Source organism: Myotis davidii, unplaced genomic scaffold (genome assembly GCF_000327345.1).
Source record: "Myotis davidii unplaced genomic scaffold, ASM32734v1 scaffold865, whole genome shotgun sequence".
In the NCBI taxonomy this organism is placed as follows: Eukaryota; Metazoa; Chordata; class Mammalia; order Chiroptera; family Vespertilionidae; genus Myotis; species Myotis davidii.
The window spans coordinates 734,033-748,594 of record NW_006296406.1 but is presented as its reverse complement, the minus strand read 5'-3'; the positions used below and the strand labels follow the sequence as shown (position 1 = coordinate 748,594).

General features: G+C 41.6%; 1 protein-coding gene across 1 annotated transcript; it reads left to right on the top strand.

Annotated features, from left to right (window-relative positions):
* The first annotated feature begins 2,429 nt into the window (after window positions 1-2,429).
* LOC102770023 (taste receptor type 2 member 16-like) lies at window positions 2,430-4,335 on the top strand. Its single transcript, XM_006771429.1, has 2 exons — window positions 2,430-3,197; window positions 4,267-4,335. Exons 1-2 carry the CDS (start codon window positions 2,430-2,432, stop codon window positions 4,333-4,335), a joined length of 837 nt encoding a protein of 278 aa, XP_006771492.1.
* Window positions 4,336-14,562: the final 10,227 nt, after the last annotated feature.

The window sequence follows — 14,562 nt, the reverse complement described above, 5'->3', positions numbered from 1 at the left end:
GGTGACTCAAGACAATTCCCTAACCTGATAATCCTTTTTAAGATTTACAAAATTTTACCTTTGATATGCCTGGATGCATTACAAAAGGGCAAATGTGTATTCAAGTAAATAAATAGTGAACCATGCCAGAAGTCGGTGTGCCTCTTCAAGAAAAAGGTCTTTACATGGCCCCTAATGCCTTCTAAATTCATATTTCTTGTGTAGTATTTTCATTTGTGTGTTGGCCCCTCTTTCAGATCCTGAACCCCATTGCTAAGGTTGTGGCAAGAGAGGAAGGGAGAGGGATAGAGAAACATTCATCACTTACCACCCCTATGCGCCCAGACTGGGGATCAGTCCTGCAACCTAGGTGTGTGTCCTGACCAGGAATTGAACCAACAACACTTTGTTGTATTGGATGATGATCAACGAACTGAACCACCTGGACACGGCCAAGTGTAATATTTTAAAGGTATGGTTTACCTTTGCATCATGAGTTCGGTGGTTTCTTGTTTTATGTTTAAGAATTCTAACCTTTATTCTAGATTTCTTCTCTTTTTCCTTCCTTGAATAATTAAAGTCCATGGGTGATGAGCCCAAATCTGGTGCTTATCACACCTAGAGACAATGACTCATTTTGTTTTTCTCACCAAGTAACAATTACTAGAATTCTCCTCTCATTTTTGAAGCCACTAATTTAATATTTGGTGTCTATCTGGTATAGTTTTTATGAATTAATTTCTTGCATTTATTCTCTATCCTACCTAGATAGCTATGAATTAATTTCTAGCTATTTAGAAGTAATGTGTAGTTTGTCCATTGTCCAAAACAGCACTTGAAGTCTACAGATTCACAAGATCCCGCCGTATAGGGATCCTCTTGCCTCTAAGCCGCTTAATTCTCAACTTTATGTTACAGTCTACCACACAACAAGTGTCACTTCCACACCAGCAACACTGGATACTCAAGAATGTGGTCCCAGAATTGAAATAGAAAAACACCAGGCTTCAGGAAAGTGCTATTGTAATTGTTTGGGCAACTACAATCCCAATTTTCCTCTGCTGAGATGCTGAGATTACAAAGGCTAGAAGGACAAGTTGCCTCTAACAGCTCAGCGTGTGAACACAGGTCTTCACCACAAACCACTGGCTGCTTAGCTCAGGCTCAGGGTCTGGGGGATGGGCTTAGAGCAGCATGAGCACGTGACAGGGATGGTGCAGCAAAGGCCATGCTATGCTGCTGGAGAAGGAAGCAGCTGGCAGGTGCATTTGCTTCAGCAGGTGCCTAACAGATCAGATCGTCCTTCATCCACTGGCGTCAGACTTCCTTGCAAGCCCACAGATTCTTCCAGAAATATCTAATGGGCACTTTCCAAAAGAGTGCAATTTTACAAAACCAGATTACACCAGAATCCATGTCATTTTATGTTAACACCATCAGTGACGATTTGTCTCCACAGTCTGGTCAGAGAAAAAGAAGCACAAAGATAATAAATTAAAGGGAAAAAAGTGAGCAATGCTCTAGGCCTTTCTATTCAATAGGCTTAATTTTTAAAAATTGCTTACTCTTTTATTTTGAGCAGTGTGAGCAGGAACAGAAAGAGCTTAGCTATGTAAGGAGAAAACAACTCAATGCAGTGATATTAATGGGATAAGAACAAACCCCATAGACATAAAAAGGTCAACTCTTTTGAACTGGAAGATCCACAGCAAAGGTGCCACACCTCAATGTAGGGAATGCAATGGGATGTGTGTGGTGGTTTCTTGAGTTGAAGAATTTGACAAGGCAGCTATGAAGTGGTCTGTATTGGAGGGTTTTACTTAAAGGTCTGGGGTTCAAGCAATTTTGTGAGTAGAAACTCAGAGTAAGGACTTTTCTTTATTATTTTTTTACTGACACTCATACTTTGGTTGCTGCATCTAACCACAGCTCCTGTGGAAGCTGGGGAGACAGGGATTCTGAAGTGTCATGATTAAAGCACTCGGTTAGCAAAATAGATATATCGTCCAGGACATGAAAAAACAGTGAAGGATTTGTCTTTCCCGTGGTTCAAATTGTAGGTTAAAAGAATGCGGCTATAATTTAAAGGAGATGGGAAATAAGTTAAAGACAAGACAAGACACCTCACAGAGATAAAGAGGAATCAATGGCATGGTTAAGAAATAGGCATTTCATTTCTGGGAATAATCAAATAACCTCATGAGCAAAAATCCACATTCAAATAACATTTCCCTCCATCCCAGGTCTGATAACAAACCAGCAAGCAAAGCATAAGCAAATTCTGCAGATAGGAACATGCAAAATCAAAATTGAGCTAAGAAAAATTTGCATCCATAGAGAGGTATTTTCTTGCATCAGAAAATAGTGGACCAGGAATGTATTTTCTACTTAGAAATTATTGCAGAGATTCTGGGTCTGTGAGCAGGAAGATACTTTGGAGTGGAAGAATGATGCCCAAAACACTGTCACCTGTGGACATGATTCTCATCAGCCTGGGCGTCTGCCGCTTCTTTCTACAGTGGTCATCAGTGCTGTACAACTTTTGCTCCTATTTCAACCCTGACAATGAACTTTGGTACATAGGAATCATCTGGGAATTTTCTAATACTCTTGCATTCTGGTTGACCAGCTTGCTAGCTGTCGTGTACTGTGTCAAAGTCTCTTCCTTCACCTATGCCATCTTCCTCTGGCTGAGGTGGAGAATTTTGAGATTGGTTCCCCAGCTGTTGCTGGGCTCTCTGATGATTTCCTGTGTGACAATCATTGTTTCAGCTCTTAGATTTGTCTTCATCAAGAGTCAATTAATCTCCATGATGCAATTACCTGGAAACAACACAGAGAATGAGACACTTAGGACATTCCTGGAGAAAAATTACATACATCAACTTCTGGCAGCATCGTTCATTCCTTTCCTCCTGTTCCTGACCTCCACCATTTTGCTCATAGCCTCATTGTGCCAACACTTGAGGCAGAAAAGACATCACGACACTGGCCACAGCAACTCCAGCATGAAAGCTCATGCCACTGCCCTGAGGTTTCTTGCCTTCTTCCTCATCTTCTTCACCTCTTACTTTTTGACCATGATCATCTCCACTACATATATCCTAATGCATGCGAATTCCTGGTTCTGGGCCTGTGAAACTATCATCTATGCTACAGTCTCTATTCATTTAACTTCACTAATGCTGAGTAGTCCTGCATTGAAAAAGGTTTTAAAGGTAAGCTGCTGTGGCCCAAAGCTGCCTGCGGCTCCGGGTACAACAATACCCTAAGCAAATGGGAGCTTGCATTGATGCAATTAATACCAACAACCAGCTCTACTCTTCACAATCCTATGTGATAGTAATGTTTCCTAAATGCAAGCAAACCCAAGCAAGCCTCACTCTCTTCCATTCACAGAGCCATTCATCCCTAAACAGCCAGTCTTTCTGTATTCTATGCCACTCCTATCTTTTCCTCTCTACAGTCCCCAGGTTGGTACCATGACTTCCCCATCTTTCTCATGACTTACCCATCTCTCCTCAGTCTTCTCTATCTCTGAAGTGTTACTCCCAGTAGGCCAAAATTATGATGTCCATTCATTATATTTATTTTATCCTTTTCATGATTGCCAATTGCTTCACACATTAATACAAATAACTTCCCCACAATAATTTATTGCCTCCACCCTAAAGGTTCTCCTTGCTAAGGTCTCAATTAATCAATTTTTCTAAATTTACTCAGGAAAATGTCTAGCCATATTCCTTTCTCTCTGTTCTTTCTGGACCTTTATCCAATGGCATAACTTTTCTTGTTTGTTTCTCTTCCACACAATGTGACTTTATTCCGTTAAAACTCAAGTCAGAACTTAACTCTTCTTTCATTTTCATTGGTCAAGACATTATATTCTTCCTAGAACCTCTACAAATATTGTCAACTTAACTGGCTCAATTGCATACGGTTTCCATTGGCAGGATTCTTGCCTCTTAATTGTACTACAATTTGGAATAAGCTATCTAGAAATATTCCCAGATTGAGACTTAGCTGGTTTCCTTCCAGATTTAACCCAGATGTTATCTGGGAACTCTTCTAACTTCATAAAATCTGAGTGACATTGGCTTAAACTCTCTATACTCTTCTCTTTCTTCCTCTGCAACAGTTCGAAACCCTCCCAAATTGACAAGAATATAGGAACCATATAGTAATCTATTATAAACCACCTATGGGACTTTTCTGTTCTTTATAAGTCCTTTTCCGCTTCCCCAATCCCCTTTTCCCTTCAGTTTCTCTCAAACCTTTTTTCATTAGGACTCCATCTCATCATCTCCTCTTGGCATCTCTCTCATCATTTTGGTCCTCTTCACCCTCACCTACTAGGAACAAGGTACCTTGGTAACAGCCAACTCCCAGGCTTTTGTGTTTCAGCTACCATCTGCCTCAGGCATTTATTAGGGTGTTTTTCCTAAAAACAGCTTCAACTCTTAAGGCTTCCTGGTGCCAGAAGTTAAGAATATAATTTTTATTCTCCTTTCATATATGTATTGGGCATATCTGGAAACTGAACTTCTGCATCTGCCATTAGAAGACTGAAACACATCCAGAGAGAAAACCATCGTATGGGGAAAGGATTGCAGGTATTTCATCTTGACTATGAAAGGAATGTGTAGGCTCTGGAGTGGAAAGCCTATTTTCCCACTTTGCAGCAGCTCGCCATGCAGCCTTGGCATCTCCCAAGCTCCAGTGGTTAAACTATAGTAGAAGGTGGGATGGAACCTGATGGATGCAGTGATGTCTGTGGAGCAGAATCATAACTAGATGATGTGGGACTGAGGAGAAATAACAGGTAGATATCAGCATTGAGTTATCTGCCCAGAGACTTCTGGGAATGCTTAGTAGGCTGGTGAGGAGGTGGGTTGCAAGAGTTTAGTGTCCTGACAGAGTAAGTGGGACAGTGTCCAGTAGCAGCAACCTTTCCCAGTAAGGGTTCCGGAATCTGGAGAAGGGGCTGAAACATATATGGATACTCTAGATAAGAAATATAAATTTAAAACGCATCTGGGAAAGCCAGGAGGAGGCCTCACCCATGATTTGGACTAGGCTCCCCTAATCTCCCTACCCACGGCTTTTTATTTTCTAGAATATATATTTGCCCTTTAGCAAAGCAAACAGACATCAATGGCAAGGTTCGATAAACGATAAAGAATTATCAGCTTAGGAGATTGCCTTCAGCCTTTTGGCCAGCAGCAGGGTAATATAATGCTGAATTTTCAGCCCTGCTGAATATCAAAGTCCAACAGTCTTCTGAGGACTTCTTGCATTTATTATGACCTGCTGGTCTTAACCACCAGCATATCTCCCTTTTTGTTTTAATCAACTTAACAAGAATGTATGCCATTTGCAGATCTCTGGTCCTTTTCAGATTTTTAAATTCAATGGAAACGATTGAGTTCTATCATGTCCTTTTAAAATTGTTGTCAGGCATCGAAGGAACTAGTTTGCAGTAAGCTCCCTTATGGGCCATCAATTCTTTGAGTCCCCTTTCCAATCACTGTCCACGTTTTTATGGGTTCCCTTCTTAATCACTGTCCCCTGTGACATGACAACAATTATCTTCCACTTCTGGATGGTGGACAAATGGTGGGCAATGGCAATCCAGGTCCAACCTTCTTTAGCTTGGTCCAGGGTAACCTACACCCATGCACAGCTAATGACTGCTAGCATGGCAAGACGTCTTTACCATAGCCCATCTCTGGCCTGATTCTCCTCTGTCTTATCAGTGTGTTGCTTGGGGCCACTGCTATCTGTGATTGGAGTAGTTGTCTGTCTGCAGCCACAGGTGCAGAGAAAGCAGTTCCTCTCTCAGATCAATTGTTGCAGGAATACACATGGCTTGGAGGGGTTTTCTGGAAATATATAAGCATATCGTGACCACAGGTTAATAAAGGGACCCTTCCATATACTGAACTCAGTATCTTTTCATTTTTCCAAACCATTTTCCTTTGGCTTATTTTGACACTGTGTGTCTTGCCATCAGCATGACAAGTGAAAAAATTTTAAAGTAAAAAAAAGTTGATTTTCTATTTGAGAACCAAGATGGCAGTGTAAGGTACCTGTGCGTGCTGCCTCCCACAACAACATCGAGACTACCAACTATAAAACAAACAGTTGTCATTCAGAACCATGGGAAAGCTGGCCAAGTGGAAGCTCTACAACTGGAAGGAAAAAAAGAAGAGCATTGAGACTGAGTAGGTTGTGCAGAGGCTCCAAGAACAGAGGTATGGAGACGTGCGCCAGGCTGGCTGCAACTGGATGCACGGTTTTTTTCAATCAGAAGGGGATGCAGACTCTCAAATCCACTGAGCGTGTTTGGGGCTAGATCCTGAGGTACCAGAACCCTACAGGGAGAGGCGGGATGGCCTTGCAACGGGCTGGAGAGTGAGAGTGGCTGTCTCGCAGAACTGCTCGCTGGCACTCGGGGACGTGAGTTGCTGAGTTGTGGAGAGGCGAGGAGACGCGGAGAGGCCATTGCCCCTTGCTCCGCCCTCGTGATTCCCGGGGACCCCGCCCTACTTAATTTACACCCCCACCCAAGCTATGCTAGTGGCACAAAGAGAATCACCGGCACTTTTGCAGCCCAGCCGAGCAGAAAGCAGATTTCAACTCCTCGCATACATAAGGGACACACTCAAGAAGCAGAACCAGGTTCAGAGGAAGCCGGAGCCAGACATGGCTGAGCCGGCAACGTGGAATGCTGTACCAGCAAACACACAGGCATGTCCATCAGATCCAGTCTCACATGGGACACTGGGAGACGGCAGACAGGCAGTCTGTGTACTTGGTAGAAAATGAAATCCAAGCAAGCATACCAGATATTCAGCCACCAGGAGCGCCTGGAGATTTTGTCCAGCAAGGAGCCGCCCAACAAAGGACAGAATGCCAAACTTCGTGTTGCTGAGATAGCCCCCGTGAGGCCAAAACGGCCCCGATGAGGCTGAGAAAGCCCCAGTGAGGTTGAGACAGGCCCCGGTGAGGTTGAATCGGCCCCAATGAGGTCGAAATGGCCCCGATGAGGTCGAGACAGCCCTGGTGAGGTCGAGACAGCCCCAGTGAGGTCAAGATGGCACCGGTGAGATTGAGACAGCACCGGTGAGGTCGAAACGGCCCTGGTGAGGCTGAAATGGCCCTGGTGAGGCTGAGACAGCCCTGGTGAAGTTGAGACGGCCCCAGTGGGATTGCAACAGCCCTGGTGGGGTTGCAATTGCCCCGGTGAGGTTGAAACAGCCCCTATGAGGTTGAGACGGACCCTGTGAGGCTGAGACTGCCCCAGGGAAGCTGGGACGGCCCTGGTGAGGTTGAGATGGCCCCTGTGAGGCTGAGATGGCCCCAGTGAAGCTGGGATGGCCCTGGTATGGTTGAGACGGCCCCAGTGAGGTTGAGAAAGACTCGGTGAGGTCGAAACGGCCGTGGTGTGGCTGAAACGGCCCTGGTGAGGTTGAAACAGCCCCAGTGAGGTTGAAAAGGCCCCAGTGAGGCTGAAACGGCCCTGGTGAGGCTGTAATGACCCCAGTGAGGCTGAGACAGCTCCGGTGAAGTTGAGACGGCCCCAGTGGTGTTGCAACAGTCCCGGTGGGGTTGCAATGGCCCCAGTGAGGTTGCAACGGCCCTGGTGAGATTAAAACAGCCCCTGTGAGGTTGAGACGGCCGCTGTGAGGCTGAGACGGCCCTGGTGAAGCTGGGACGGCCCCAATGAGGTTGAGATGGCTCCGGTGAGGTTGAGAAGGCCCCGATGAGGTTGAGATGGCCCCGGTGAAGTCGAGACGGCCCCGGTGAGGTTGAGACAACCCTGGTGAGGGTGAAACATCCCCGGTGGGGTTGCAACGGTCCCCGTGAAGTTGAAACAGCCCCAGTGAGGTTGAATAGGCCCTGGTGAGGCTGAAACGGCCCTGGTGAGGCTGTAATGACCCCAGTGAGGCTGAGACAGCCCCGGTGAAGTTGAGATGGCCCCGGTGGTGTTGCAACAGCCCCGATGGGGTTGCAACAGCCCTGGTGGGGTTGCAACAGCCCCAGTGAGGTTGCAACGGCCCCAGTGAGGTTAAAGTGGCCCCTGTGAGGTTGAGACTGCCCCTGTGAGGCTGAGATGGCCCTGGTGAAGCTGGAATGGCCCCAGTGAGGTTGAGACAACTCTGGTGAGGTTGAGAAGGCCCCGGTGAGGGTGAAACGGCCCCTGTGAGGTTGAGACAGTCCCTGTGAGGCTGAGACAGCCCCGGTGAGGCTGGAATGGCCCCGGTGAGGTTGAGGTGGCCCCGGTGAGGTTGAGGTGGCCCCTGTGAGGCTGAGACTGCCCCTGGGAAGCTGAGAAAAATACCACATGAACTCACTCATTCATGAATAATAAGGACCATTATAGGCTGATGAACAAAAATGGATATAGAGGCAGAGCAGCATTGAGCAGAATGTCAAACTACAGTTGGAATTCTGGGGAAGGTAGGAGATCAACCGAAGGACTTATATGCATGCATATGAGAATAACTAATGGACACAGACACTGGGGGGTGGTGGAAGCTGGGGAAATGTCAAGGGGGGGGAAGAAGACATGGGTAATACTCTTTGTAATACTTTAAGAAATAAAAATAAATAAATAAATAAAGTAAAAAAAGTTAAAGTAATTAAGTCTTGATGTAATTTACATACAGGAGATTATTCCACTATCCCCCCTTTTTTGTGTTAACATGTAAGGATTTTCACAACTAAGTTCCCCTGAATATTCACTTATTTCAATTTGCAAATTTAAATCAGTCTGAAATAAGGCTTATTTTCTAACTTTACTTGTCCTTGGGTGTGGATAGCAAATGACACTCATTGAATTTCTGCTATAAGTCTTTCAGTATAATGACATAAGCTTTGCTAGGGAGACAAAAATGCAAATTATTTACTTTTTATTTTTCTTTTTGACACCTAATACATTGGTTCTTAATTACAGTCTTCCAGGTATTCAAAGGGAAGCTCCTTCTGCTTTTTTTCCCCAAGAGTAATATCTAGGCCACATTTAGAGAGTTTTTTTAAAAAAAACTTTTTTCTTTCTTTGAAACAGACCAACAAACTTAGTTGCTTTCCAGACATTGGCCAATACTGCTCTGAATACATTTTAAGTGACTCTCTTTACAATTATGACGACTTATTAATGATCAGCTTATCATTAAGCTGAGAATAATAACTTTTAGTTTACCGAGTAAATAGTAGCAGAAGAGATTTTTAAATTTCTCCCTTTTATTAAGCTTAAAATTTACTTTTAAACAGTATTCTTTTTGGCTAGTGCTCATTTGCATACATATGCAAATTTTTACTTTGGCTTTTGTTAGACCCAATTGCTTATAAAAATACTGGCTTCTCATATAACTGAATTTATATGAGACCTTGATTATATTGTAGAAAGCTAATTTATTAAGTAATTAAAGTAGGCATCTTATTGAAAAAGCAAAGTAAGGCCGTAACTGGTTTGCTCAGTGGCTAGAGCATCGGCCTGTGGACTGAAAGGTCCCAGGTTTGATTCTGTTGAAGGGCATGTAGCTTGGTTGCAGGCACATCCTCAGTAGGAGGTGTGCAGAAGGCAGCTGATCAATGTTTGTCTCTCATCTATGTTTCTAACTCTCTGTCCTTCTCCCTTCCTCTCTGTAAAGAATCAATAAAATATATTTTTTTAAAAAGCAAAGTAAGCAAACATATATTTTACCCATGAAGTACAACTGCCGCCCAACCCCCCAACCTATCTGAAAAGCAGGCTGCCTGAGGGCTTTAAAATTCCATTGCTAAGTAACCTGGTTTTGCTTTAAAAATATTCAGCAATTTTGCCTTGCCCTCCCTTAGAGGTTGAAATCTTTATAATATTTAAAATATATGTATATAAATAAAATATAGTTATTAATTTTTATTTGATAATGCTTCCCTCGTGATATCAAGTATATTAAATTGGCCTAATTAAAAAATAGTTTTTTTAAGAAGAGAGAATAAATCTTTGAATCATTCCAGGGCCCTTGAAATGTCCCAAGGCCATCTCTCAATTAAAGTCTTGAAATTTAACTTGGAAAGAATATCAAATATATATAAACCAAATATTATATTATATAGTTTTTATAATTATTCTAAAAGATATTAATTAAATTTAAACTGGTTTTTATATTAAAAATTTAGTTCAGACAATAGAATTAATCCTCTTTTTTTAAATCAGACCATATAAGATATTATATCCTACAATGAAATTTTATCACACATAGTACACATAAAGACTACAATATATTGTTAACTACTAATTTCTATAGAGAAAATATAAGAATTATTTTCTCAAAAATAAATTTGTATACTTTCTGCATTTTGATATCACAACTATATAATTTTTCCTAATTTAATTTGAACTTTAAACTCTTAGAAGCCTAAATTTTAGGGGGCAAGTTAAATACTTAGCATTTCTCAGATTAGTATTAGCTTCACAATTTTAAGGATATATTTCAAAAATACAGGACATATTTAATTAATAGATTCAATTCTGTCCTCTAGTTTTTTCATACAAGGCAAACTCAGATTAATATTTTAGTATGTTGTTATTTTAAAATACCTAGATATTTTATAAGTTTTTTATTATTCAATTCAGCAAACTCCAAAGCTTTAAGTTGCCAAAGACTTTGGAAGTAGGCCTGTAGCTATTTGAATGTAAAACCACCACAGTCTTTCCTTAGAGATAACATCTAAAGTTTCTGCTGCAGGAAATGGGACCACCCCCCTCCTCCATCAGAAAGCACAGCCAGTCTTCCCCCTGGGTGACTGGACACCTGCCATCAATGTACCTATACTTATCACTGAAAAGCTCCACTACAAATCCTTCATTTTAGTTACATCTATTTATCCATGTTTCAACAATTTTGAGATTTTTAAAGCCAATTATTCCATCTAAGGCATTTACTTTGGCAAATTCTGTAACAGAGATAACTCACTGACTTTCAGTGCCTTAATGTTAACTTTGGAATGCAATCTATTATTATTTAAAATCTACCCTTTATTATGGAAACACTAATCTTGTTTCCTAAATCCAGCCTGTATATTTTCTTGGGTCATTTCTGCCATCTTTTTAAGAAAAACAGTATTGGGTTTAATATAAAGCATCTGTAAAGAGGGGAGCTCAGTTTAAGAAGCCATCCAAAATTGGCAGGGATGCGCCATTTCTCTTAAACTGTCCTTTTTCTCTTTACGAGTACAGAAATCCTAGACATATCCCTTGAATTGTGCCAAATTTTAAATGACAGACCGGGAAATAAAAAACATGGCGAAAAGGAGACTTTTCTTTTTGTTATCTCTACCTCCCTTTGTCCCCTAGGACAGGTATCCTAGTCTATGTGCCTCGCTCATATTCATTCTTCGCACCCCCACATCCTGTTTGCTATGGGCAAATTCAGTAAATGGCCTGGCCACTTAGGTTTCTTTTCCCATTAAATTAAATTAAAGGCATGCTTAATAGACTAACAATAAACACATTAAACCAAACAAGAAAAACAGATAAAATCACAACAAAGAATCACCCATAACACATAGACAAGTCTTAATAAATCAGAGTTTTTTCATAAATCTTTTCTTATTCCACTCTCCATAGCATTGACTAGCCTTTAAAGTTATTTTACCTAAAATCTGCCTGCCCCAAGGCATCATATGGTAATTTTCAGAGAAAGCCTCAAAGAGTCCCCTTGCAAGAGAGCTGATAGCTCTATCCTCTCTAGCTGCCAAGCCATTCCACACTAGAGGCGGAGGATCCCTCGGGGCTTTTTTAGTTATTACAGACTTTTGATCCCCAATACGAATCAGGCATTTTGCAATTTGAACAAGAACCCACATAATTAAAAATGACAAGGGCACTCATGTTCCTTGAGCCTGATTTAAGAGTACCCTTTGACATTTCAATTTCTCTATCATTTACGATGATATTTTTACCTTTTAGTCAAATTCTTGCCCATTATAACCTGGCTTGAAATAAAAGACATCCTTGCCCATTTTGGATCGTGACTTCCAAAGCTGGTGGGAGCTTTATATTCAGTGAATCTCCCCACATTTTTCTGGGGATGCCCACCTTTTCCGCTGAACTACTTTTTTCGCTCCAGCGAATCTTCTTCTCCAGTCCCTGTCTTGGGAGCCATAAATGCCATAAGCTTTAGCAGCAAGGGTTCAGGTATGTGGGCAAGTGGCTACAACATGAATGGATACACAAGACAAGAAATATAAATTTAGAAGGCATGGGGGAAAGCCAGGTGGAGGCCACACCCTCTTGGAGTGAGCTCCCCAAATCTCTGGACCCATGATTTTTATTTTCTAAAATATACATTTCCCCTTTAGCAAAGCAAACAGACATCAATGGTAAGGTTTGGTAAACAATAAAGGATTATCAGCTTAGGGGATCACCTCCAGCCAGTTGGCCAGCAACAGGGTAATATAATGCTGATTTTCAGCCCTGCTGAATATCAGAGTCCATCAGCCTTCTGAGGACTTCTCCCATTTATTATGACCTGCTAGTCTTAGCCTCCAGAAGCCAGTGAAATTTGAATTACTGCTATTGATCATTTGTATCCATATAGTGCCTGTTCTAAAATCTCAGATAGCTGGAAGAAACCGTTTCCTTTATATAAGTAGAGAAAGGGGAAATTATGAATCTCCCTCCCTCCACTACTGCATACACAGAGACACTCTTCCAGAATCTGTTAGATATTTGTAATCCTCTCACTGTCTTCTTTTCCATAAAGTCCAAGGGACAACTTATCCTGGATGAGTATTAGAAGAAGTTGGGGGGAATCCAGAAATTAAAAAGACAAACAGAAATAATATCTATCTCTTATCTTTGGGGCATCTAATAATTCACAAAGAGCTTTTACATATATTTTCACTGAAAAGGCAGGTCAAGATTATTCAGTCCAACTCAGCTGGAAAACAGACCTAAGAAGGTCAAGTGAATTACTTAAATTCACGAGACTGGTAAATATCATCCTTAAGAACCAAAGAAAAAGGAGAGGAAAGCAAGGGATACATTTTAAAGGAGCAACAAGTTTAATTTGGGGAAAGATGGTTAGGTCTTAAAGGGAGGTGCTTTTATAAAGATGAACAGCACCTCTAATGCTTGAACCAAGAACAGGACATTCTTTTGAGTTTGAGTAGCTTGATATGAATTTCAGGCACCAAGTAGAGAAAAGCTATGCACCTGTGTTGTCTAAATGGTAAGTATTGTAACACTTATTAACACTCAGACAAAAAGTGTGCTTCATAGTAACTCAGAACAGAGGAGAAGATAAAGACGGTTGTGTCCCTGGGTTTTAGGAGCAAGTGTTGAGACACTTGTGAGTGGCAATGTTAAATTTAGTAGGAGATATGTGACTTCTATAGCCCAGCACCTGTGTACAAACATATATAAATCATATATACATCAAATCATTGACAACTGGAAAGTAAACCCCCGCCCTTCACACAATGTCCTATGTGGAGGAGATTGGCAAAAATGGTGAATTTTTGGTAGCACCTGACATGAAGTTTGTTCCTAATTAGACACACCACAACACTTATTTAGTGGATCTTTGTATGCACCCTCCCATGCCTACTGTTCATGTTACATGGATCTACAAACTTCAGTTTCACCATTTGCCTATTTAGGATCCTGGTATTCAAGGATTTTCAAGATTTTCCTCTGAACTACTGGCCCAGCCTTAACTTCCAATAATCTCCAACATAAACAAGTGTTTGCCCCCAATGCATCTCCTCCTTGTTTCCTGAATATCCATGCATAGCTCTACTTCCTCACATTTGCTGATACCGTTTACCTCACTTGGCACCATATAAAAGCTCTGTTACACTAGTAAATTTCTCTTCCTTTTACCTCTTTTTTTTATTACAATATAATGGATAGGCAACACTGTAAGTTTAAGGCATACAACATGTTGATTTGATATCCTTATATATCGAATTATCATCTGTCACATCACATAGTTATCATTTCTTTTTTTGTGGTGAGAACATTTAAGATATACTCACATGATCTCACTCATATGTGAAATCCAATGAACAAAATAAACTGATGAACAAAATAGATCCAGGGACATAGAAACATAGAACAGACTATCTAGTCTGAAAGGGAAGGCATGGGAGGGTGGGAAGAGATATAGCAAAGAACTTGTATGCATATATGCTTAACCCATAGTCACTGACAATAGGGTGGTGAAGGCCTGAGGTGGAGGGCTGGAGTGAGCTAGAAGAGGTCAAATGGGGAGAAAATGGGAACATCTATAATACTTTCAACAGTAAAGATATTTTAAAAGATATAGTCACTTACGTGTATTCAAGTAAATAAATAGTGAACCATGCCAGAAGTCGGTGAGGCTCTTCAAGAAAAAGGTCTCTACCTGGCCCCCAATGCCTTCTACTTTCATATTTCTTGTATAGTATTTTCATTTGTGCGTTGGCCTTCCTTCAGATCCTGAACCCCGTTGCTAAGGTTGTGGCAAGAGAGGAAGGGAGAGGGATAGAGAGAGAAACATTCATCACTTACCACCACTATGCGCCCAGACTGGGGATCAGTCCTGGAAA